The sequence below is a fragment of the Larimichthys crocea genome, chromosome VI (genome assembly GCF_000972845.2).
Source record: "Larimichthys crocea isolate SSNF chromosome VI, L_crocea_2.0, whole genome shotgun sequence".
Classification (NCBI taxonomy): domain Eukaryota; kingdom Metazoa; phylum Chordata; class Actinopteri; family Sciaenidae; genus Larimichthys; species Larimichthys crocea.
In genome coordinates this window covers 18,787,152-18,812,836 of record NC_040016.1, presented here as the reverse complement: position 1 = coordinate 18,812,836, position 25,685 = coordinate 18,787,152, and the positions used below count along the sequence as shown (strand labels likewise).

Sequence of the window (25,685 nt, the reverse complement as noted above, 5' to 3'; positions counted from 1 at the left end):
GCATTTAAAGCCGTCAGATCCCCTGCGTCACTACTACAAGCTCGTGGGCGCGGGCGTGAGTTTACATTCAGGGCACGGAGTGAAAACACGCACCAATACGCACAACAAGCAGCCGAACACACACGCATTACACGGGGACGAGACAATGGCGTCTGCGAGTGTGGTGGGTCCACACAGGCTGGACTCGGAACCGCAGCTCCGGCGCATCAAACTGTCCGGCAGCAGGAAGAAAACGCCGAGGAAACTGTCCTGGGAGAAGATGGTGTTCAGGAGAAGCTCCGGGAGCAGCGGGGAGTCGGTCACTACTGAAGGGGAGCCGGGAACTCATCCCTTGTCTCCGGGACCAGCGGGAGAAATGCCGCTGAGAGGAGGAGTGATGCCCGCTGAGGGATGCGGAGCTCCGGCCGCCCCTGCTGCGCCACGTAGCCCGAACCGGGACAGACAGGCGGGCAGCAGCACGGACGGAGACTGGCACGCTGCAGCCGAGACTCGAGAAAGTGTCGGAGCCGGAGCCGGAGCCGGGCACATCAGCAGCGACTGCAACAGCAACGTCGACTGTGACTCGAACCGTAACACAGGTGGACGCAGGGGGACTTCGCTCAAGAGGTCGGGCATCAATGTCATGCCAAACGGAGCGGTTATTAATGGACACAAAGGAGGTGCGCACCGGCACCGGGACGCGCCACACGGTAGACGGGACACCTGGAGCGGGGACAGCAGACAGAGACCGAGGCAGAGCATCTCCTCCTCCGGGTCAGCGCAAGGAGAGAGCAGCGGTCCCCCGCTGGAGCGCGTTACGCAGGGCAGGACTGGAGTGGTCAGGCTGGCCCGCACCGAGCCTGCCCGCAGGGAGGCCTGGTCCATCTTTCCCCGAGGGGTGGATCCCCGGGTGAGGACCGAGAGGGGTGAAGGACACAGGTTCGAGGCCAAGCCCGTTACGCAGGACTGGTGCGACGCGTGTAGCCGTCAGATCACTGCACAGGCGCTCAAGTGTCAAAGTAAGTATCTGCACCACACACACTTATGTCAGTGCTTTGTTTTCTTTCTGTACTGGATTTTATTTTATGAAGGACACACGCAGCTCTTCCATACTGGTGGGTGTGTGTTGGTACACAGAAAACAGGGAGGGACATTTCCAGGCAGTTTGCTCCATAGACAACGCCAAAAAAAAAAAAAACCCTTCCATGGAAAGCCCATTATCTTGTCCTTCCAGCTCTGCCTCCCAGAGTCCTCACTCTGTGCCTCTCAGCCTGCAGTGTGATAGTAAAATCAGCAGTGATTCATTGATGTAAAAACCCAGAAACAATAGAAATGTCTCTGAGGCTCATATTTATGAACCGATTGTTTGTTCCAGGAGGCGTAGAGATGTAATGGGGACACTGAAAGTGGAATATTTAAGCTCATTTAAAAACTTTTTTTGGAGCCCTGATGTCTCTCGGGTCTCATACCTGACTGTGCTGACTGTCTCTCATGACGTCAGTCCACACCTGCACATGCAGCCCTGGGACACAGAGTGTAAGGCCGAGCCTGGCCTGGCAGTGTGTGAATGTGTGTTTAATCTGACACAGATGCACATGCACAGAGTTCAGCCTGAAGAGGGTTGTGTGTCTGTGTGTGTGTGTGTGTTGGATATACTGTACATGCATGCTGTGCATGTGCATGCGGCTGCTGAGCTGGCATTGTGTCAGCAGCACTCTGTCACAGGGAAGGCTGCGGCTGCAGAGCTGCGTGAGGTAAAGAGAGGATTCAAAGTTAGGAGGGAGGGAACGATAGAAGATTTTTTTTTTAAAAACACACCCGGACCAGCTGAAATAGAAGATCAGAGCCAAGAGAAAGAAAGAAAAAGAAGGATGACAACAAAAAGAGAGTGGAAAGAGTTTGGTGGAGGAGGAAGGCTTGGGTGAGAGGAATGAGCAGCGACACAAGAGCGATGGAGAGAGTAAAAAAGAGAGAGAGAGAGAGAGAGAGTTTGTCCAGCACTGCAGAACTGTCTGATTTAGTGTGTTATCAGCAAGAGCTCAGTGGAGCGAGAGCAGTGATTACTGGAGCACACACACACACACACACACACACACACACACACACACACAGTCATGAGTTTTTTTTTACAACCCAAGAACTTCACTGAGTTTTTTGTTCTCATTCATCTCGTCATGGATCAAACTAATTAGCTTTTTTTCTGCCTTTCTCTCTCTCTCTCTCCTCTTCTCCCTTTTCTTCCTTTTCTCGGAAATAAACCCAAAACATCAGAGGTGCGTGGCGGCATCCGGCCATGGGGGTCACCAGGACCATTTATGACAAGCAATACAAATTTAGCCATTTCAGGGTATTATTGTGGGGAAGAAACGCAACCAAAACTGCCAAAATAGCAACTGCACACACACACACACACACACACACACACACACACGCACACATGCTCTTCTTTCAACTACACCCAGCAAATGACAGGGAGTGAGAGACGGAGGCTCTTGCGACCATAAACAACCATCATTCTGCGTCTTTTGTCTGCCTGTCTTTAATCTATCACCCTCCCTGCATCGGTGTAGGCTTTTGTTGCACACGAAGCTCACGGATGCAGCTATGCAGCTCTTCTCCCTCGGGGACAGGGACCGCCGTGATGTGGCCTTGCCCTACAGTGGAATCTGTCAAATCCGAGTCAGAGCTCTCCAGCCTCGTAGTCTGCTGCTCTTGTTGTTGTGTAATCCTCCTGAATTTTATTCCTATGGCTGGCCTTCGTCCATGTTTTGAGGGTTTTCTTTATTGCTCCTCTTGGGAGTTAGATGAGAGTTTGATTTGTGGTAGGTTCATGCTAAACGGCAACCCCCACGCTATATATGCATAAACACATCCCACACACACACACATACACACACACATACATGCATATAAATGAGAGCCTAGCCTAAAAAATGTCTCATAAGTGTCAGTGTAGACATTTATGAGCTCTGTCTGTCTGTTTTCCTGACACAATAATCTTTCACTCTCCTCAGTTGTTTGTTATATGTACAGGAAAACACACACGCGCTGTATAACACACGCACAGAAAGATGTTTTATATCACTTGAATCTATACTGTAGGTTTGGATCGTGTCCTGTCAGCGTCAGCTGCTTATTACTGATTCGATTTGTCACCTCCATATTGTGCCGTAGGTCAGGGAGCTCAGGAAGGAGGCCCAGGAGTAAAGGAGGGGAGTCTGTTTAATCCCAGCTCTGGGTGTCTCCCGTCTGGGATTATGTCTCCGGGATGGAGAGGTTGGGATTACAGACAGACAGACGGAGTCAGACGTCAGATTAATATTTAATTAAAGCTCTCAGGGAGCCGTGCTGTTGTGGCAGCAGTGCTCTGACACACGCCTCCTCAATCTCTGCCGACAATAAGGCAGTGACCCTTTGCTGTAAATACACAATATCCAGTTACATGGTTACCATTTAAACCCTACTTAACCCTCGCAGTGTGGCATCTAAGAAGCAGATGACCATTAAATAGTTTATAACACCCTGATTTAAGGATGTTTTCATTCATAAACCAATAATTAACCCTATGTGTGATAAATATCTAATAGCACGCTGTAAGGATTTTGTGTCTCTTAGATGCTTTATAGGAGAAAAACAAAGTAAACCTGTCATTGCTTATGAATGTTAAATATGAATTTTAGTGTTACCTAAAAAGTTAATCAAGAAAACCTGTCATGCATGCGCTTTCAATCAGGGCTGTAGGTAATGTAATGTTTTGGGTTTTTTGCAGTTAATCAGTTAAATGAGGTGGCTGTGGCTCAGGAGGTAGAGCGGGTCGTTCGATTCCCCGGCTCCTCCACTCTGCATGTCGAAGTGTCCTACTGAACCCCAAACTGCTCCCTGTAGGTCGCTTTGGATAAAAGCGTCAGCTGAATCTCTAAAGAAAATGTAAACGCTTCCGTCAAAAACTCTTGTAGTCGAAGTTGGCGTCGTCCAGTTGTTCGTTTTGTCCGACCAGAGCAACAAATTTAGCATTTACGATGACTTAGACCAGGGGAAGAAGCAGGAAACGTGCACATGTAAGGAATCAAATGGTTAATGGGTGATCGAAAGTTGACAATTCATTTTCTCTCACACATTATTAACCAGGTGTCTCTTGGTTTTGGTTTTGGTCCTCCACGTTCGGCTGTCAGAGAACTTTAAGACAAGGTGAATTCTCCAGAGATCAGAGCAGAAATCAGATCAGAACAAGAAATGAAACATTCATGAATTACATATGTGAGCGATGTTGGCTCATATAGATCTCTTACAAGTAGTGTGGAGATCTTTGTTGTTACATGGACAGGGAAACACATGTAGACCTTCTCAATGCCCCGTGGTATTCCTCCTCATGTCTCTCTAAAGGATGTTTCTTTTTCCTTCTTCTTTTACCTTTTCCCCCCTTGGTCCACACAATGCAGAGCTTGTCTTACCCAGTTTCAGAGCTCCATTCACAGTGGAAGAAGAAAACATAGGAGCGGGGGTTTGTGTTAAATGGCTCATGACCTTCTCGTCCCGACATACCACCGCTGCTGCTGCTGCTGCCGCCGCTCTCTGCCAGACGTGCGATGAATATAGTTTTAACTAGACTTCAGCCAACGACATTCCTGCAGAGCTCATATGTCTCGAGTCGAAAACACACACACAATCTGAGCACAAGGCTGCATTGAACGTCGGAGAAGGCCGTTGAACACATCGCCTTCTGTGTTGTGCTTTTTCTTAGAAACACACTTGTAGGGGAAAACACCCAGTCTCCCACATTATTATTTCTTTTCTAAAAAGGAAGTGAAAAATATGTAGCAGACACGTAGGAGGGGGGGCTTGTTTTTGAAGAAAGACCTGTTTGGTGTTTGGTGTTCTTCTCGCCGAGCATCACCACTCAGCTCAGCTGTATGTGTGGCAGAACAGTGGGGATTTTCAACAAGGCTATTTTTAGGTCGCCCTTGGTGGATAGTGATAGGGCCGCAGCGGAAGAGGGTGACTAGGGCTAGAAAGGATGAGACAAAGACCCTCTTAAGCACATGTCGGTTGGTTAGTAGCGTCATCCTCCTGCATCTGTGCTGCTGCAGTGATAAAAAAGCAAAAAGAGGTGACATCAGAGAACAACCTTCTCATGACATTTCTTTTGTGATTATGTCACGAGGCTGTGAGTGAAACTGGTGAGCACATCCTGTTCCTTCAAACTCTTCAATTTTTAGAAGTAGGGCATGAGAACTCCCAGTAGCTTCCTCTCTATGTATCCATCTCACAGTGCATATTAATAACCGGCGGACTGCGCATCACCTCAACCCACACACACAAGCACCCATACGCACTCGAGGTGATGCATGTCCTTTGCACTGACGAGATATGTCACCGTCGTGGGGTTTGACACCATGGCTGACTCACTCCCCCTCAAACCAGGCAGTGGGGTTTCACACCAAGGAGACAGAAAAAGGGGGAGAAGAGAGGAGAGAGTGTCGGTAACCAGCTCTGCAGTGGTCTGTGACGTCTCTGCTCCGCCGTATGGAAGTCCCACCGCGTTCTCCTAAATGAAGGGTGCTCACCGAGGGAATGTACAGATGAAAGGGTCTCTGATCGCTGAAGAGAGAGGAGCGAGGGGTAATAGAGACATCAGGATTGCGAGGGGGTCTCTGTCTCTTTAAGCCGGCTGTTTGTTACTGCAGAGTGTGTGGGTGCTGCAGTAGAGACAGAGAGAGAGAGAGAGAGAGAGAGAGAGGGGAGAGAGGATGAGAGAGCATTGATAGCAGAGAGACGTCGGAGAGGAACAAGTTGTGTGCGGCGAGAGATTCAGGGCTCATGTCCGCCCGCTGAGGTGTCAGGTGCAGACCAAAGGAGAAGAGTGTGAGAGCATTAGGGAGTGTGTGAGGAGTACAGGTGGAGGGGTGGCAGAGCGAGCGGAGAGGGGGCTGTTTATTCGGAGCGTGGCACCAGTGGCAGAGTGGCTACGCTGGGATGGCAGAGGGGGGAACTGGGGGGGCTGGCGCTGGGGCAGTCCTCAGAGGGCTGGCCGGGGGCAGGACAGGAGGGCCAGCGAGGATTACGCGCACAGGACGGTGCCGGCTGGATGGTGCCACCATGCTCCATCTATGGCACAGATAGCACCTCTTGTCCCCGGGCGGGAGGAGGCAAAGGGGGAGGCGGGGGTTGGGGTCAGGTCAGGGGCAGTTGAAGGCGTCAGGGTGGGCAGGACGTTTCTGGGACAGGTGTCACTGCATCTGGAGGAGGTCAGGGGCGATTCGGAGGGGGAGGTCGGCAGCGCCTGCTTCGGGCAGGTGTCCCGCCGGCTGGGGAGGCTGCTGAAGAGGCTGCCCAAGTCTCGCTCCTGGAGCGACAGCCTGCGCATCCTCCGACGATCATCCTCTAACGGATCTCTGCTCAACGCCTCAGGTATGGAGAGGAAAAATGGAGTAGTGGAAAAAAAAAACTGGGATACGACACTTTGAAGTAGATTTGATCCTGATGGGTTTGTTGGTGAGAGAGGTCAGTATTTTTTTTTTTTTGGAAAGATGATGAGTAGACAGGTTGAGCTGGGTTGGCCTCAAATGTTGACTGTGGGCCAAAATATTTGGGTATTGTGTGCATCGGTCTGTCTATCTGTGAACTGCAGTGCCCTCATGCCCTGTTACTCTTTGTCTATATACACACACCCCCCTCCACCAAACCTCTCTATCGGCTGATCTATCCACCTCGCCTTTGTGTAAAAGCACATATTGTTTTTATGTGTGTAAGATTGTGCGTGAACAGCGAGGACTGCAGATCGGTTAGAACAGGCCAGTAAAACAAGGTCAGATGAAAGCAGCGAGATCTACAGTTTATTCCTGCTCCAGACACACACACACACACACACACACACACACACACACACACATTTCGAACAGTCGAGAAAATCCTGCGTAACTGGATTATCATATTGACTTTCATATTCGTAGCAGGAATTTGAGCTATGAGTGAGTCTGCTGGAGGCTGCACGGCATCGATCTTTCCCATGTTTTCTACAAATAGAGGACTGGCTAATGCAGGGTTTTTTTTGGTGGGGGGGGGGGTGGAGGGGTGATGAATACATAATGTAACATTAGCACAAAGTGTGGCTGGGGTATTAAAAAAAGAAAAAAGAAGCAGAAAGAGAAACGGCTCGGCGCTGCAGAGTTATTGATTCGTTCACAGCAGGGGGGGCTGACATCTGAATAAAAATAATGTTACTTCAGCTCTTTTGTTCATGTGTGTGTGTGTGTGTGTGTGTGTGTGTCGGCCTGATAAGACCCTGACCAAACATGACTCAGGTGGAGCTGCTTGTCAAAAAGCTCAGCACTCACTCTGAGTGACGTCATGCTGCAGCCTCAGAAGCTTCACAAACAGCATCAGCAGATACCCCAGACAGATAACGGCTATTTTAAGACTGTGTTCCCTGGAAACCCAGTTAGTCCTCAAGAAAGAAAGCGGCCCAAACCAGATTCCTCACTTCTTCTATTTTTCTATTATTGTGTGTCTAAATCATCTTTGATGATGCTGTCTGGAAATTCCTCTCAGATTCTCTAAATCTTGGATGACGGCTGTCTCCGGTTTGGAGTGGATGATGTGTTTTTAGAGGCGGATTGTGTGTGTGTGTGTTCAAGGTGGAACTGCGCTCTGGTTTTACACATAAAAGCCAGTTAATCATCATAGAGAGTATTACTTTAGAGCTTGAAACAGTCTCCTGTGGCTCTGGAGGATCTCTCTAAAGTCTGAGGAGGGAAACTAAAAGCTTTTAGCAGAGAGAGAGTCTGGGTTACAGACGTGGAATTGGAAAGACGTGGACGGTTATTAAGCATGGAGGGTCAAATGAAATGATACATTATGGGAAATCCAGTGGTTTCTGGAGCTCGACTCATACTAAAAGTCAAGTATTATCCCCAACTATATGGTGCACCACCCTTTTAATTCAAGCAAAACCATAATTAAAAACTAATTGGGATATTCAGAGCCTGTTTATTCTTTACGATGGAAATCAGAATTAATGAATTCTTAACTCACTACAATTTGATTTCTTCAGTGTTTTGTTGTTTGTCATCATGTTGCTCAGTATGAATCACCTCAGTGTGCATATTTTATCTGCTGATGAAAGCTACGAGAGAACCTAAATATACTTTGAGTTAAGAAGGTTTGATAGATCATTAATATGTCATCATCACATCTGTATGCCAGCAACACTGCCTTCTTTATAATCTAATTAAGACCAAATAAAGTTTGTCCAATTTTCTTGATCAGAAGAGCATTTAACTTTATAATAAATAGAAATATAATGTAATATAAAATCACATATTAAACTCATTTTCAGCTCAGTGGACAGAATGAGCCTTAAACACACCACAACAGTTGCCGGTTCTTCTCTTGTTTGTTTGGTTGATTCAGGGAGCATCTGTAGTCTGACAGATGGAGGAACTGACGGGTTGGGGGGTGGAGATGCTGAGGTTGGTGGAGACAAAATGTCAGTATCAAATAAGCAATCAAATATATATACGCAGATGTCAAGATGAACCGGGGCAGATTTTATTTAGGTTAGGAGAGATTTGTTTGGTAGGTCAAAGCATGTGACGGAGAGGAGAACTAAATCTTCATATTTTGATTCATAATGATGGAAAAACAAGATGAATGTGAGCCGCACAGCAGGCGAACATGGATAACTGCTGCAAATGAGCTAATATGGGATCAGACTGAGTAAAGACCCCAAAGCTGCTCTTAAGACTATCATAAGACCTGCAGGGGTTCATTAGAGACCGTGTTAATATCCTCGCCCCCACGCTGTAGCTCCCTTACCCCTGTTTATCCTCTTCCTCCTCACCCAGACAAGGAGTAAACACAATATGTCCTTTGAGTGTCTCTCTCTCTCTCTCTGGTGCCACACAGACTTCATCCTCCATGACCTGCTAATCTTCACCCTCCCCTTTCTGTCCGTCACACACCCACTGTCTCGCAGGAAAAACAAACCACCCACATCCTCTGTCTCTGAGATTTTCTGTGCTACTTCCAAGAAGGAGTGGAGTGGAAAGATCAAAAGACAAAGATTATAGGAGACGGGAGTAACGTCCACAAAGACAATCTGAGTGTCCTCTTTTGAGAAGCCATTCAACACTCTGCAAATGGAAAGCCTCTCCCTTCCTTTCTCCCTTCCCAGCGGGTGTTATCGACCCCGAAGTGCAGCGGTGGAAAGTTAACACAGCCACCACATATAGATCTCCGCCGAGCTCACTCGTCTTTTTCAACTTTCTTAGCGCTGCCTCTTTGTCCAGCTCTATCAGTCTGCATCACCGTCTCCGCTCGTCCGGAGGCGGCGTGGCTTTAAAAGCAGTCAGACTGGAATGATGGGATGAGGCAAAGAAAGGGAAGTCTGTGCACGCATCTCCTGACGCAACCGAAGCCAGTCTACCATGACGACACATAACACCACAGCCCCTTTTTTCATGTTGAGACAACACACACACACACACAGACTGCAGACTTGAAGGCTCTGTGCTGGAGGAACTGATGCTCATGAGTGTTTATGCCTCAACTTCATTACTATCATCTTTCAGGTGTATGTCCCTGCATGCAGATATGCATTTATGCGTCTCCACTGTCGTCAAAGTGTCTAAATATTAAAACAGCTTTATGTAATCATCAAACCAGGAGATGACCTCGAGGATATTTAATGTATTTGACAGGACGTTGAAGCTGGCAAACCAGCAGGAGCATATACACAGACATAAATACAGAATATATAATTCACACTTAAGATAGAAAATAAGAAGATAATGTTAAGTTGGTAACTCTGTTACATTCAAGATCCCCCCAAAATATAAAGATGAGACATTTTAATCTGCTGAATGGGATAAAGGTGTCAAAAGAGTTCACTTTGCATGACTACTTATCCATATCAGAGTCACCGGGGAGTGAAGCCAATCCCAGATGACGTGAGTCAAAAGGCGGAGTACACTGTGAAAAGGTCACCGGTTCATCACGGGGTTCACACACGGAGACAAACAAGCATTCACACTCACATTCACATCTACAGGCACCAATTAATCTGTATGTACGTCTGATTTCTTTGGACCGTGGGAGGAAAGAACTCAAACTTTTTTATAAAGCACATTTGAAAACAACTGAGGTTGACCTCAGTGCTGTACAGGCTGATACAAAGAATATGCATACAATGCCATAATTACAAAAGATGAAGATAAATTCTAAGATACTTAAACTTGGTTAAAAAAAAAAAGGTGTGTTTTAAGGAGGATTTAAAAACCTCAAATGATCCGGCAGATCGGATGTGCCAGGGCAAGTTATTTCAGAGCGTAGGGGACGCCGCCACAAAGGCTCGGTCACCGAGACACACGGAGAACATGCAAGTCCTTCACAGAAACGTCCCAGCTGACCGACATGTTGGTGAAATGTTGGTGTGATTAAAGCAGTTTCCAGTCAGAGCAGAATACACGCAGGTTCTTCTTTCCTTGTTCTGCATGGACTTTTAAGAATACAAAGCAAAAACAGTGTGAGGATTTAAAAGTTTCCAGCTTCATTTGGGGTGATAAATAAGGAAGTTAACTGGCATTTAAAATGCCTGTTGTCATATTTCTATACTTGGAAACCTTCTAAAGAAATCCAGCAGAAGGGAATCTGCTTCGCTGTTTTAGTTAAAGCAACTTCCCCATTTCATAGTCTGACTAACTGTACTTTCCACAGAAGAGCAAAAGGGAAGCCCCTGCAGGTCCTTGCGTGATCCCAGGGGGGGAGTTTTTTCTCTCAGACATTTCAGACATTGTTCCTTTCTGCTGACTCTCCCCTTCTTTTACTTTCTCTTTGGTTCTTTCTCTGTCTGTGACCGAGCCTGCGTCAGCACGCCTGCCTAACCTTCAGAGGCCTTCTGGGTCACTGGATCTCTGCTGCAGTTTCTCCACCTGCTCATTAACGCTGACATATGTATAGTACGGCATCCCGATGAGGCGCACTTTATAACACCATCTGCGCATTTACTCTTACTGTGAAAGAGAAAAAAGCTTGAATCACTTTGGGTTTCATATTTAGCCTCCGGGAATCCACTAAAAGCAGAAACGTGTCCCTTTACCGTAACACCTTTTTGGATTATATCTATTTCTATAATTTATGTCTAAACCCTGGGCTGAAAAACAAGGCATCAAACACGTTTTCACAATGATGTCAGTGAGAATTTACGCCGCCTTTGTTGTCACAAAATCATAACAGGACCTTTTGTTTATATCCGTATGACTGTCCGCTCAGAATCAGTCAACACTCGGTCCTAAAACGCTGATATATACAGTCCTGTACGAAGACAGTGTGTCTTATCAGTGTGGGAATGAACCGGATCCCAGGTGAACTCGGACTTGCTGACAGTGACGTATCTGACTGTAGGTGTGGAACGGGAAGAAGTTTCGATCTCTCCGGCGTTCCTCCTGTTTTCCTTGCAAGTTCGCCCAGCAGCGATTCCTGTTTCTAAATCAGTTATCAGTGAAAAGACCGATGTCTGGGTTTTCTCTGAGCCGCCACCGCCCAACACAAACACTAATTTCTGTCTCGAGAAGGACAGTAGAGAAAGTTTAAAGGCGCCCTGTGGAGTTTTTGACCACTAGTAGTGCTATGGAGTAATGTTTTCTTGTATTATGACATGAGACATTTTGGTACTTTTGGTACTCTTGCATCTTTGTTTAGCACTAAGATTGAAAACAGCAAGCCTGAGTAGGAAGCAGAAAGTTAGAAAATCAACCTATCAGCACCTCTAAATTGAGATTTGTCATTAACTGCTTTTTAGGGGGTTATGTAGGAAGATATTTTGGATCTATGTCCAGACATGAGAGTGGTATCGATCTTCTTATCTAACTCAAGAAAGCAAAGAAGCATATATTCCAAAATATTATTTGGAAGTCGACGTTACAGCCTGCGATCGGGCTCGAGGGTGGATGGAGACCACGGACAGGACAGGAAAGGAGTTTCTCTTTTTCCCTTCCCCTGCGTGCTTCCTCTTTTCTCTCTCTTTCTGCACTGTCATGAGCATGAGTGTCTCTAAGCCAAACTCTACTCTTTCCTTAACACATCACTCCTGTCAGCGAGGGCTCTCTCCCTCTGCCAACCTGTCTCTTTAACACACACACACACACGCTCTTCCTCTCTTAATGCACTGACCTCTAACCTGTCATGAGCAAAGTATTCCTTATCTGAACATTCCTCTTTCCTCCTGTCAGTAAACCTCCCGTCCTGCTTCAATAAGAAAGAAAGTACCTAGTTATGGGTGATTAATCTGAGCTTTATAGCTGATTAATAACAAAAAAGAATAACACGCCGCCTTCTGGCCGCGACCTTATTAAAAAAACAGAGCTCATCTCTGGTCATCAAGTAGCTTGTTGCCGTGGTAACGGGGCTGATGCTGAGAGCGAGAGAGAGAGACACAGCGGTGTCCCCCTCTCCAAGCAGGATACAGACAGAGCCACTGATATCAGCAGACAGAAAGCCAACCGAGCTCGTCTCAGCAGCAACAAAGGAGGAGAAGCAGAAGACACAACGTGTTGTTTTGAAGCAGATATCGAAGCCTCTTAACAGAACAGTGCTGAAAACAAATGTTTTTATTAAGCCTGGCTGATTGTGCATGTAGCAGTAGCTGTACGGGGTTTTATTTAAGAAGCTTGAGCACCATAAAAAGGCTCTGACTCAGAGTTTCCTGCGGTCCCCTTCATTGCCCATGCGGTTTAAAAAATCTCTCTTTTTCTTTAGCATGGATTATCTCACCAACAGAGGAGAAGTTAGATGTGAAGCTATGCGTCTCGGTAGGAGAAAAGCCTCCGGCCACAATAAAGGAGCAAAGCCGAGGCAGTCGTAGATCCAACTTTAAAAAATCAAAGAACGGTGGACTATTTTGGGAAGTTTTTATTTTTTCGGGGGGGGAAGTACCTAAGTCTATTCTTTTCTAGTGGAGCAGTGAGATGTAAGTTGACCGTACGAAGGGCTGCTGCTGTGGTGGTGGTGGTGGTGGTGGTGCAGTTCGTTGGCCTTGAATGTGTAAAAGGAGCACGTCGATCCATTGTCCAAGGATGCCTGGAATACATTGTGTTTGTTTGTTATGGTCTTTTCTGGATCCTGTATAGTACGTCCATGTGGATGAGTAACCACGAGAATATATCATATTTCTGTGGGTCTGCTTAGCAAAGTATTTCCGTGAATGAGATGTATAAATATATCTAAACGTCTCTCTACTCACAGTCATGCATCGTAAGGTGTGTTCTGTTTATTGAAACACTGCAGTCCCCTGCCTCGTAGGTGTGTGTCTGACATCATCCACTAGATGGAGCTAAGTCTCTGTGTAAAGGAGTTTGCATGACTCATGATTGATGATCTTCCTCATCTTAAATCTAACACACCCTTACAGGTGACTAATCCTTTCTGACCTAAAGTGTTAGATCAACGTTCGATTAATGTTTTTCTGACCGGGTGGGTGTTTTTTTTGCCTCCCACCAGACTGTAGCTACACCTGTCACCTGGAGTGTGAGAACGAGGTCCAGCTGGACTGCAACCGGAGGGACAAAGACTCAGAAGAAACTCCATCATCTCGCAGAAACCACTGCCCCGCCGCCGCCGCCACAGCCTCTCAACACAAGGTGAGACATCTCGAGTAGAAACACACTGACACTAAGAGCAGAGGAAAAGGCAGCAGAGAGCTATTTGTGACACTTTTTTGGGGGGAGTGGGCATTGCTGAAGAACAAACACGTCCATCAGAGAGTCAGTGTGTTATTTTGCAGAGGGTCACAATTGGGTAATCGCAGGGTTCATCTCTCCAAGCCTACACTTTTACATAACTGTCCACCTCTTTCACAACATGCTCTCCCTCCTCCTCCTCCTCCTCCGCTGTCCACTTCTAAATTTATTTATATATGCGCTCATTTGCTTTTTTTTTGGTAGCACAATGTTCCCAGGGCAGAATATGCTACATCAACTCCTCATCTGATGTGCCTTGCCAGCTCTGTCGCTCTCTCTTCCAGAGTTCATCTCTCTTCTCTCTCTCATGTTTGATATGTTCACTCGGTGGCGGATCCCTGATATCGTCACTTCTCTCAGCTTCTCTCATACGAATGCAAACTAATACAGATACTCACTGTTCTCTGCAGGGAGCTCCAAGTGTGGCATAGCTGTGTTGGCTTCAAAAAAATATTCTCAGATGTTATGTATGCTCGTGGAATATATATTTAGATATCAGCTGTTGTAATACTTTGCTTCAAGTGAAAATCCATCATTGTTCACACTGACAAGCCTCAGGCTATCCAGTGATACAGTAATTATGTAAAATTCATCCACAAAATAGTGCTTTCGCCCACTCCTTTGTGTGTGTGTGTGTGTGTGTGTGCAGGAGCCTGATAGAGTGTGAACCTGCGTGCTGCTCTTGGCATCCCAGCCTCAAATCACCCACGCAATGTGGTCCGTACACCCACACACACTCACATACGAGAGAAAGAAAAAAGCTGGATAACGCTGACAGGCCTGCAGCAGAATGTTGGCGGCGACCGCTCCGCGCCTTGGGGGGCCAGATAACACAAAATTAGACCCCCTCCATCCTAGTGTGCCAGGTAATACTGCGTTTCTAGAGAGCATGAACAAATAAACACAATCACGCTGAGAGATGTTGACGGGGAGTGGCGAGAATTGGAGCGAGCAAACGATGGTGGGGGGGTAAATTTGACCAAATGTCATGCGGCGACTACTCCAACTGCAAAAATGTGCTCGTTTCTTTCGGTGGTCCGCCTCTACTGGAACAAAAGAATGGCATATCATTATTTTGTAGTCATTTTAAGCTTAACTGCTGCCAGTCTTACTGAGTTTAATGACTGTGTCGTTAAAGATAATGAGCTGAAAGACAGACTCAAGCGAGCGTTGATGATGTCTTGTCTTGGAGGCATGTGAACTCTTGTGACTGAAGGCTCGGCTCTCTCCACAGTTTTCTTGCGGGTTCATAGTGTACGCTGTACTGTACGCTGGGACTGCAGACAAGAAGAGATATGACAGTTCATTTCCTGCAGGCGTCTTTCTCCCGTTTTATAGCTGCAGCTCTGTGTGTGTGTGTGTGTGTGTGTGTGGTTGTGTTTCCTTATTGTGTGTGCATCAGCAGAAATTGATCCCCCCTTTTTTTTTTTTTTTTACCCCCAATAAGCCTACAGGCTGCATCGACTCCAAGCCAGGAGTAACGTCGTTCAGTACGCGTGTTTGTGTGTGTTTGTGTGTGTTTGTGCGTGTTTGTGCATGTTTGTGCGTGTTTGTGTGTGTGTAGCATCCCGCCCCCTGCAAGCTGCTCTTCTCTTCTAGTGATTACACTGATGGAAGCAAGGAGCAGAGCTGCAGGTGATCAGTCTTCGGAGCTGAGTCGAACCTGTCAGACAGAGACCCCGATGAAAGGGTGGACGCTCGGTCCCTGTGGCGCTGCGGCCCTCCACCGGCGTATACGTTTACCTATAATCACGTCTGAGTGGGTTTTAAAATCATATTACACAAGCAGAAACAGGCAGGTGCAGACAGACCAATGTATGCGCCATCAATCTCAGCAGTGATGGGGGGCATTAACTGGGAAGGGGGGCAGGGGGGTCACTGCCAGAGTCAGGGGGCAGATTGAAGGGTCAGGGAGGGGGTTAGAGGTCACCGTAATCCCAATACTGAGGGCAATCATTCATTATTTTCTTAATCTCACCTTAAGCATGGAGTGAACCCTGCACCACGACTGACAAACCAGCAGGGATAGTGCAGCCGTGGAGGGTTTTTCATTTTTCTGCTCTGCATCTTTTCCCTCGATTAGCACTAATGATGGAACGGTGAAACACAAACGCTGCCGTGTTCACAGTTGTCGTGATGGTTTCCAGCATGCTCGGCGTCAGAGTCTCACTAGAAGAGCAGCCATCTTCCCCGGGCCTCTCTCTCTCTGCCGCTTCCTGTCACCACCGACTCTTACGTATGTAAAACAGGAGCTGTGTGAGGCTCTCTCACTCATCAGCGTTTCTCTTTCTACTTGTCAATGCCTCTCTCTCTCTCTCTCTCTCTCTCTCTGTCTGTGTAAGAGGAAGTGGCCATGCTCTGCAGGGTGCAGTCTCTTGCAGGAAGAGAGAGAGAGAGAGAGAGTGGAGGGAGAAGGGGGAGGGTGCTCGCAGGGCTGATAACGCACTCAACCACAGATGGTTGAGCAAGGCTGCAGGAGAGTGAGGGAGCAAAAAGCTAGTGCAAAGACAGGCAGAAAGAGAGAGAGAGAGTAGAGGAGAGGGAGGGAGGAGAGGCTAACAGAGAGAGAGAAGGAGGCTGAGTGGGAGGCATCCGTCTCTCTGATAGTATTGCCAAAGCAACTGAGGCGAAGAGGAGAAGGGAGGTCTGTAAACGCCAAGAGATTTTCTTCCTGCTATTCTCTCTGGACTCTGGGGATGGATGGATGCTCACACTCATAAATGCTGCTGGCACAATCGAGCTGCCGTCGCAAACCAGGACTTGAGCTGAACTGTTTTTTTTTTTTCTTTCTTTCTTTGCAGCGGGTTGTCACAGATATACAAAGCAGGAAGAAGGCAGGATGTGGCATTGCGTGCGTGCCATTTCTGTTTGTCTGTGTGTGTGGGTATAGCAGGGGCTCTCAGGTGAGCAGGGTTAACTTGAAACCAGGCCTGTAAACTGACTCCCATGACACCAGCCTGTGCCTATGCGCGTATGTGTGTGTGTGTGTGTGTGTGATATGGTTAAATGCTGCCTATGAGCGTGTGTGTGTGTGTGTGTGTGTGTACGTATAGCTGCGGATGACCAGGAGGACATAGTGTATGGTGTGCGCGTGTCTGTGACACCGGCGTCACAGCGTACACACAGGAGGAAGTGACACATCTGTGCTCGCTCTCCGATTTCCTGGTCCCCTCTCCGGTGACACGCAAAGAAGTGCCGAATCTGAGCCCGGAGTTCACCTGTCTCGCCCTTTTGCAGGTGGGACTTTAAACTCTCTGGATGCATCAGCTGAGAAGCACTGACTTTTTCTGGATGAGTAAAGGACAGTCGGATCCGTGTAGACTCTGACTGAGGTCGAGTGTCACACCGGCACTGCCTTTTTTTTTCTCCTTTTTTAAAAAATAAACCAGCACTTCCTCAAGCCATCAACGTGCTGCTCCGGTGCTACGCAGGTGCCAGAGGCCATCTCTGGACTCCTCTCCATGACTGTCAATACAGTGTTGACCCCCTCCATGACCAGCAGTAACAGCATGAGCAGCGGGTACTGCAGCCTGGATGATGAGAGCGAAGACTTCACCTTCTTCACGGCCAAGACATCGTTCTTCCGCAGGCCCAAGCATGCAGCTAAGGTACAAAAAAAATCAGTCGGGGTCAACGCTCGGCTCGGCTCTGATAGATGAAATTCAATGTAAGAGTCAAGACAAACTCAGACGGGGATGGCCAGATGGTCTGTGTTTCGGGTAAACTGACATTTATGACAAAAAAAAACATGCCATGAAAAAAAGCAGAAGTGCGGGAGAGGAAGTGGTGGCGCTTGCGCATGCTCGAGCGAGGCCTCTAGGTGTGTGTGTGTGTGTGTGTGTGTGTGAGAGTCTGAGAAGAGGTTACTGTCATACATCTGTTGTGTCACATTGATCTGCCCCCCCCCCCTGTGCAAGCCTTGTTCATCAGCCTTGATGCCTCCTGGCAGCTCATTTATCATGTGAGTGGCTGGAACACAGAATAAGCATCATCCTACTGAAAACACTGTTTGGTGAGTGAAGATCCAACGTGAAGTTTAACGCGTTCGTTAATGTTTGTTAACCTGAGGATTCAGATTCTACAGAAGCTTCTCCTCTGCGGTGCGTGGGAGAGGTTTCCGTAGAAACAATGCTGATATTTTTGCACTAGAATGAGTTCATGTGTGTTTGTGTGTGTGTGTGTAGAGACCGTTTTCCACGGTACCACAGTTACCATAGCAACTAATGGTTTTGTTGGCACCGTACACACTTCCTAACATTTGGTTTTGGTCTATATTCAGTTACAGTATAACAGCAGCATGTACAGTATTACTCAAACAGGGCGGTGTTAGGTGGCCCTTGTTTGCAGTTGACTCATGAAGGTGCACGGATGATTTTCTCTAAGCGAAAAAAAAAAAAAGTGTCACAGATGGAGAAGATGAAAGTAGCTTTGCACAAGACGCCTGGAGACGACATAGACTTTCTGCAGTAAGTCTCGTCGTCCTCGTCCTGGCAGTTGGTGTCTGACCCGGAGAAGGTATAATCTCTGAATAATTGACCAGCTGTGTTGTCAGCGTGTGGAGTTAGGGTTGCTGAGACAGAAGGGTATTGGGGTTAGTTTGTCTGCAGGCTGCCAGGGCAGAAGCTGCCAGCTGATGGAGCCTGATTTCTGTGCCGTTACACAGCCAGAAGAAGGTCTGACGTGTAGTATGGCAAGCACGGCTATGAGTGTGTGTAGGAGGGAACGGTTCGACATGGAGAGTCATTGTAGAGCACTCAGAGTAGCCCTGCGGTGTCCTGCTTCTTGTTTTTTCTCCCTGTGTTTGAATATGAAAAGGAGATATGCAAAAGATCTGCGTGGCTTCCTGCGAACAGAGACGTTATTGTGTTTTGTGTATAAGGAATAAAATGTGTCACTGGGTTAAGTCTTCCACCATGCATGTACTTACATTCAGATCCTCTTTTCTTTATGAATTATTTCCAGAGCTGAGCCTTTTGCTCCAGGTTGGCCAGCCATCTTTAATGTGTGTAATGTGTGTGTGTGGTAGCAAACAAACATTGCCTGTGTGTGTCTGTGTGTAGAGGTAGACCTACACTAAAGTTAGACTAGCACCACTGGGACCGGAAACAGCATGAAAACATAGTGCTGTCACCATAAATATTCCATGTTTCAGTACATTAACTATAAAGTATGCAGCAGTGTTTAGTGTAAAGTGTTTACTGTTTAATCTGAAACACAAAGGGTGTGTGTGAGTGTGTGTTTTCTCCATGGTGCTTCACCTCCTCGACACTTGACCCAGTAAGACGTAACGCTGTCATCAGTGTGTGTGTGTTGCGTGAACGTTCATGTTGTTATTGTTGAATTCTGGTAACATTTGCTCCGTATGATTTGAGCGTTGTTTACTTTAGCTCTGACGTCGCGTCCTTGTGTCCTCAATCTTGGCCCGTTTGTAACAGATCCTGCAGTGTAATGTTACCTGAAGATCATGATGTCAAGCGCGCGCACACACACACACACATGCACACACACACACACACACACACACACACACACACACACACGCACTTGCAGGTCTGACAGACAAAGTCAGGAGCAAGTTCAGGTTAACGTACACGCGGTTTAGTGTGTGTGTGTGTGTGTGTGTATGTTACCCTTATGTAACAGTCCTAGATATCTAACACACTAAAGCTGCTTTACATCTAACTGAATCACACCATTAAACAGGATTAAGTGGCCCCGGGGCCTGTCACCTGTAATATCGTTATCTAGACGGTGACAAATCATTCAGCAACACTTGTTGCCAGGAGCTAGTGTTATCTAGATAAAGTTGACCTTCATGCGGTCAAGTCTGGATGCTGCATACCGAGCACTGTGTGATTTTTGTAGAGAAGCACTAAATGCAGCAAACCCTGCTCGTGTGCTGTGTGACATTTTGACCCGTTCAGACGTAAATCCCCTCCAAAAAAAAGGGCTTTAACCTTTGATCAGATAGAGGGAGTGATGATTTCCATATCATATTTTTCACCACTTCTCAAGCAAATGACTAAGGTGGTTGTTCCTCGAGTTCCTCTCAGGGTTCACAGTTCTGTTTCTGTGGCTTTCTGGTCATTGCCTCCCTCTTGACCTGGTCCAAACAGGGCAGTGTCCCAAGACTTTGTGGAACTCTCAGAGGCGGAAATTGCTCCATTGTCCCCTGACCACTCTCACTGGTATGCAGCAAGGGAGGGCAGGGCACTGTTTCTGATACATTTAGAAACTCGCATACAAATGCAGGAATTCCTGCGAGGTTCTTTTTCACTGGGAGGAATTTCAGATACAAGTCGACTCCTCCGTGTCCCTCGGATTCTTTTCCCAAACTCTACTAGATTTTAACCACACACACTCTCAATGTTTATCTGTAAAACTCCTAATACTGGAACATGTTTGTGTCCTAATGAAATATCTCAATCATTGGATTTGCGGCATGCAAGTGAGCGTCTGCTGCTTTCAGAGCCATGATAGTGGGATCGTAATTGCACAGAGGAGTGGCTGATGATAAAAGTGTGGGAGAGCAGATAAGAGCAACGACAAAAGGAACATAATAAACATTTAAAACACACACACACACACACACACACACACACAGTTATGTCCCAGCGTTCTTGAAATTTTAAATGTGATAATGTTTTCACCTCTTTTTGCTGAATATCAGCCAGGATGAGCTGAGCTACACTTGTGCTGTGTGTGTGTGTTGTGATTGAGTTATTTAATTAGGACACAAACATGTTCCAGTATTAGGAGTTTTACAGATAAACACTGAGAGTGTGTGTGGTTAAAATCTAGTCGAGTTTGGAAAAGAATCTGAGGGACACGGAGGAGTCGACTTGTATCTGAAATTCCTCCCAGTGAAAAAGAACCTCGCAGGAATTCCTGCATTTGTATGCAAGTTTCTACACGTATATATATATGTATGTATGTAGAAGGTAGTCTACATGTGCATACACACACATGCACTTGCACGCTACATCTGTGTTGAATGAACCAGTGACTTCATCACAACCTGAGGACTCCCCTACAGGAAAGATTCCTGCCCTGCATTCGCTCACACACACACACTCCTGCCTGTCTCTCTCTCTGCCCCAGAAAATGCAAACGAACAGGAGAAGGAGAAAAAAAAATGCTATTGTGACATAGAGAGGATGCATCCCACTGTACTATAAATAACCCAGTCAAACTCTGTGTTGCTAAGGCTGGCTCAGCAGCCTCTCTTTCATCATTCCTTACCCCCTTACTCGCCTCTTTCGCTGCCTCCCTCTCCTCCTCCGTTTTATCGCATCCTCCCTCTCTTCCCTTCCAAGTCCTAGAGAGGAATGAGTAAGAGTGGAGGTGAGGCATTGCTGTCAATATTCTGTGTGCTGTGATGCTGAACGTGTGGTTTTCCCCATTCACAACATTTCCTGCCTCCGTGTTAGAGCTGCAGATTGGGTAACCACGCTGAGGAGGAAGAGCTTAGTGTAGTGTCTCACACAGAGAAGCAGATTTTCTGCCTGAAGTTGACAAATATGGAGGATTGAAGTTGTTTTTATCGATAGTTTTTTATCTATGATGACACCTGTTGCGTCTTTTCTTTAAAGGGTTGCATGGTGGAGGGGTTTCTCTCGGTTTTATTCATGAACTTGAGCAAAAGCAACATTTGCTTTATTGAAGCGACACCATCTGCTGGTCAAAACAAAACACTAACCAGTACTCTGATGTTTTAATACTCACGCCCCTTCTTCTCTGTGTCTGCAGCAAAATGACGCTAAGGAGGACGAGGAGAGAGGAACGAAGGACCTGTCGGAGGAAGAGGTGCGGACAAGGATAGAAGAGTACAACACTCAGGTCTCTGAGAATGGCATGAAGCTGGTGAGTTTTGAACATGTGCATCGAGTCGGACGAACAATGGAACTAGAGTTTTGCAAACTTCCTTTAAAACTTTCATTAATAGATGATGAACAGAAACAGGAAACTGAGCCGGAGCGTAATGTAGAAAGAGATTATAGAAAAGTGAAATATCAGTGTGGACGAGCTAAGAGGAGCCTATCATTGAACATTCATGCATGATGCATAAAAATAACATAACTTTGATATATACACAAGAAGACATGTTTTCTTCTTGTGTATATATCAAAGTTATGTTATTTTTATTTATCTATTTTATTTGTTTATTATTTTTATTTTTGTATGTTTCTTGTTTGTTTTTGTTTTTTTCTTACACGGATTCTATATATACATATATATTATATTATATATATTCATATAAAAATTGCGGTGAGCGTGTACTTTAAAGGAATAGTTCAACATTTTAGGAAAAGAGCTTATTTGCTTTCTTACCAAGAGTTAGATGAGAAGATCAGTACCACTCACATCCGCATGGCAAATATCAACTTACAGCCGGGAGCCAGTTGGCTTAGCTTAGCATAAATACTGGAAATAGGGGGAAACTGTTAGCCTGGATCTACCAGCGTCTCTAAGCACTGAGCATGTGCTGGAATATTTCTTGGCTGCCCGAGAAGAGAGAGCCAGGCTAGCTGGCTGTAGCTTCATATTAGAGACGTGAGAATGGTGTCAAACTTCTTGTCTAACTCTCAGCATAAAGCAAATAAGTATTTCACCCAATCTTGGATTATTTTATTAAAAAAACATACAGTACCTCTTCCCGGTCCTGCAATAGTGTGCAGACACTGAAATGTGCCTTCACTCTCTCTTACCCTTTTATTCTCCGTGTGTTCCAGGCTTCAGACGGATCCTACACAGGCTTCATTAAGGTCCACCTGAGGCTCAACAGACCGGTCACAGTCCCCGCTGTGGAGGCGCCGGGCTCAGAGGGAAGTCGCAGTCAAACTCCGTCAGAGTGCCAGGATGGGACGGACTGTGGGCAGAGTGAAAAGCGAACGTCCTTCTACTTACCATCCGACTGTGTGAAGCAGCTCCACATCAGCTCTCTGACCACCACCAGAGAAGTCATCCAGGGCTTGCTGAAGAAGTTCATGGTGTTAGACAATCCCCGCAAGTTTGCGTTGTACAGGCAGACGCACCGCGACGGACAGGGTGAGGGAAAGAAACCTCTTCTGTTTGGCTTGTTTGCAGAAAACACATGTAGTAGACGGCAAAGGATTATATGGTTTTGTCTTTGTGCTTACCTACAGATCTGTTCCAGAAGCTTCCACTGTGTGAGCGTCCTCTTCTTCTGAGGTTAATAGCAGGTCCTGACCCGGAGAAGCTCAGCTTTGTCCTTAAGGAAAATGAGACTGGAGAGGTGGAGGTGAGACGGAGCACACATACTGTATACAAACACACTTGTAGTCAGACGGTGGTACCACAGTTTGAGTTTTACACGCTTCATTTGCCATGAAATGGGAATTATACAGGCTGAGACTGTTGGGTGTAGGGCAGTAGCAAAAATAAACTTCTTGCAGTGCTATAATAATCTGTTTTTCACTTTTTTCTTTGACAGTGGCATGCGTTCTCTGTCCCTGAGCTACAAAACTTCCTGGTCATCCTGGGGAAAGAGGAGTCAGAGCGCGTCCGGGCCGTGGAGCAAAAATACTCCGTGTACCGACAGAAACTACAACAAGCCCTACAACAACATGACACCTGACCCCTCACCTGTTACCTTATGACTTCAACCCAGGGAGAGACTGACCCTTTGACCCCCTAAGACCCCAAAAATATATTCAAAGACTAGAGCTGGAGCTGAACTTGTCTCCACCCTCCATATATATATATATACACCCAAACATACAGTACATCCCCACACAGATGCATACCCTTTCTCAGGACGCATACAAGCCCTCTCCCCTCTCAACCACCCATACATCCACTCCCTGAGGAGAGAATCAGGGGGTTGGAAAGCGACGTGAAAGGCTACAGGGTGTGTGGTCTGCTAGCCGATTGGACAAGCGGTGTTTTCATTGCCAAGGACACACACACACAGAGAAAAGATCACAGCAAGATCTGAAACTCCGACTTGAAATTTCATTTTGGACCGATAATAACCAATGGTGTTTTTAAAGATTCCTTCTTCTTCTGCTACTGCTGCTGCTGCTACTGCAAGTGTTACTTATGCATGAGTCTCTCTCAGCTCATAACCCCCCCAACACCCTGCACATAGAAATAGAAGTAAAACAGAAGGCATGATTACTTTTTTCAGCATCTCTTTGGGATGGAAGGACAATCATTCTCGAGTGTTCATGTTTTTGTTCTTGGAGTTATCACCAGATGTATTATTTTTCTGCTGGAAAATAAGATGTGTGGATTTGTGACGGAGGTGTTTCGGGTCAGGGTTGGTTGGCTGAAGGTTTTTTTTTTTTTGCTTTGGATGCTAGAACTAGAAAGAATGGAGCGATAGAAAAGTGAGATCCATTCTCTGATTTTTCTCAGGGAGCATGTGTCAATTTTAAAAAGAAAGCCTAAAAGGAGGAAAGAAACCAAATTCCACCCTTATACCCCCGACCCATTCGAGCCCACTTTGTCTAAAATCTTTTCTTTTTAATCTGTTCCAATCATTCCATTTTAATTCTTTAGTGCAATGTGAAAAGACGTTGGGTGAAGATGCCGTCGGGAAGTTTCAATCCGACCCAGTCACAGATGTTAACTGTGATTTCATTTTCGCTCCCTGAATCTCCGACCTAACCAACCTTGCATGAACTCTACCTGCAGGCGAAGCCTACCGAGCGGGAGCGATCCAACATACCTTTACAGATTTTACACTTTATTGTAAAAGTGATCTTACGCTGTTATTGTATATGGGTTGCATTTGAATGTGAGAGGATTTTTTTTTTTTTACACCAAAGCATAGAGGGACAGATTTATTGAGAGGATTTTAAAGGGATTTGAACGTTCATAGAATTAAAGGTGGTGTATGTTTAAAAAAAATGAAAGCAGCTTCTGGTTTTTATTTTTTTTGCACAAACGGATGCAGGTCACTGAACTCTGGGCATGCATCCCTGCTTTTCTTTTCTTTTATCTTCCCACCTTCCACCCCAAAAAACAAAAAAACAAAAAAAAAACAAAGAAAAAATATATATAAAATTCATGATAATGGCTATGATGTACCAATGATGTGTTTGCAATGCATATGTATTGTGTAGACACTGGAAAAAAAAAAGAGTGACAAGGTTGAACTTTGTTGTTATTACGATGAATATTAATATTCTTTTGGCATCATTCCTACTGGTTGGTGTGTATGAGTAGTGTGTGTGCGTGTGCGTGAGAACGATGTGAATAGTGTTTTATAATGAGTGTGTCATAAGCGCTCCCTCATCGGGCCTCACTTATCCAGTGTTAAAACATGCATTGTGCACACATGTAATATAATAACACTGCAAATTAGGTTGTTTTGGAAAAGACATTTGGCATGCATGTATCATAACAATGAACGCATTTAACCAAAGCATTTACCGTAACCATTTCCCCCACACATCTATTATTTAATATGATAGAGATACTGATAAATGAGGCCTATTGTCCATAAACACATGCTTTTCGGTAACTCCAAATCTATTTAATTGTTTTTAAACGCCACCACCCAAAACCCCAAGCTGTTCCCGCTGGCAGTGCCTTTTGTTTCATGTGCCCCTGTGTCTCTATGTAAGGTGTGTGTCAGCACACAGGTGCCTGAGTGCGTGTGTGGGTACTTTAACATATTTTGCACGTGTGCAAATCTGTGTTTCTTGGGTGGTGGTGGTGATGGTGGTTGCAATTTTTCTTCCCCCCCTACCCATAGCACATTTGTCTTTCCAACAAACCATGTGTGTGTGTGTGTCTGGGTGTGTGTGCCTGTGTGCGTGCGGTGCGTGTTATTTATTTCATACATCCATATGATATAATGTCGAGGATGTTGAGACTTGATGCTTTTTTTTTTTTGCAATTTATTTTGTTTTAACTGAAGATGTGTGTATAAATAAATATAGCAGTAGAACTGTACAGAATATCAAAATGAAATAAAAAAGGTCATCCCTTTGTTGAAATGTT

At 46.0% G+C, this 25,685-nt stretch overlaps 2 protein-coding genes across 4 annotated transcripts in view; both read left to right on the top strand.

Annotated features, from left to right (window-relative positions):
• Positions 1–18,110, top strand: part of ikbke (inhibitor of nuclear factor kappa B kinase subunit epsilon) — a 31,671-nt gene extending 13,561 nt beyond the window's left edge. Inside the window, exon 23 of the transcript XR_003462440.1 lies at positions 17,533–18,110. The gene's annotated coding sequence lies outside the window, so the exon portion shown is untranslated. The remainder of the gene's footprint in view (positions 1–17,532) is intronic.
• On the top strand, positions 37–25,685 carry rassf5 (Ras association domain family member 5). 3 transcript variants are annotated; one of them, XM_019256883.2, is made up of 6 exons: positions 37–998; positions 13,474–13,613; positions 21,462–21,575; positions 22,445–22,760; positions 22,859–22,974; positions 23,167–25,685. In XM_019256883.2, exons 1-6 carry the CDS (start codon positions 146–148, stop codon positions 23,308–23,310), a joined length of 1,683 nt encoding a protein of 560 aa, XP_019112428.1. In that variant the 5' UTR covers positions 37–145; the 3' UTR covers positions 23,311–25,685. The 3 variants fall into 3 exon arrangements, with proteins under 3 accessions (XP_019112428.1, XP_019112429.1, XP_010737124.1); XM_019256884.2 differs by lacking the exon at positions 37–998 and adding an exon at positions 5,301–6,387; XM_010738822.3 differs by lacking the exons at positions 37–998; positions 13,474–13,613 and adding an exon at positions 16,161–17,320.

What these genes read in the sequence shown, in the direction of transcription:
- rassf5 (XM_019256883.2), top strand. Translation starts at nt 146, where the DNA reads ATGGCGTCTGCGAGTGTGGTGGGTCCACACAGGCTGGACTCGGAACCG. An exon ending in ACAGGCGCTCAAGTGTCAAA is followed by an intron (nt 999 to 13,473) that starts GTAAGTATCTGC and finishes GCCTCCCACCAG; the next exon opens with ACTGTAGCTACACCTGTCAC. An exon ending in ATGAGACTGGAGAGGTGGAG is followed by an intron (nt 22,975 to 23,166) that starts GTGAGACGGAGC and finishes TTTCTTTGACAG; the next exon opens with TGGCATGCGTTCTCTGTCCC.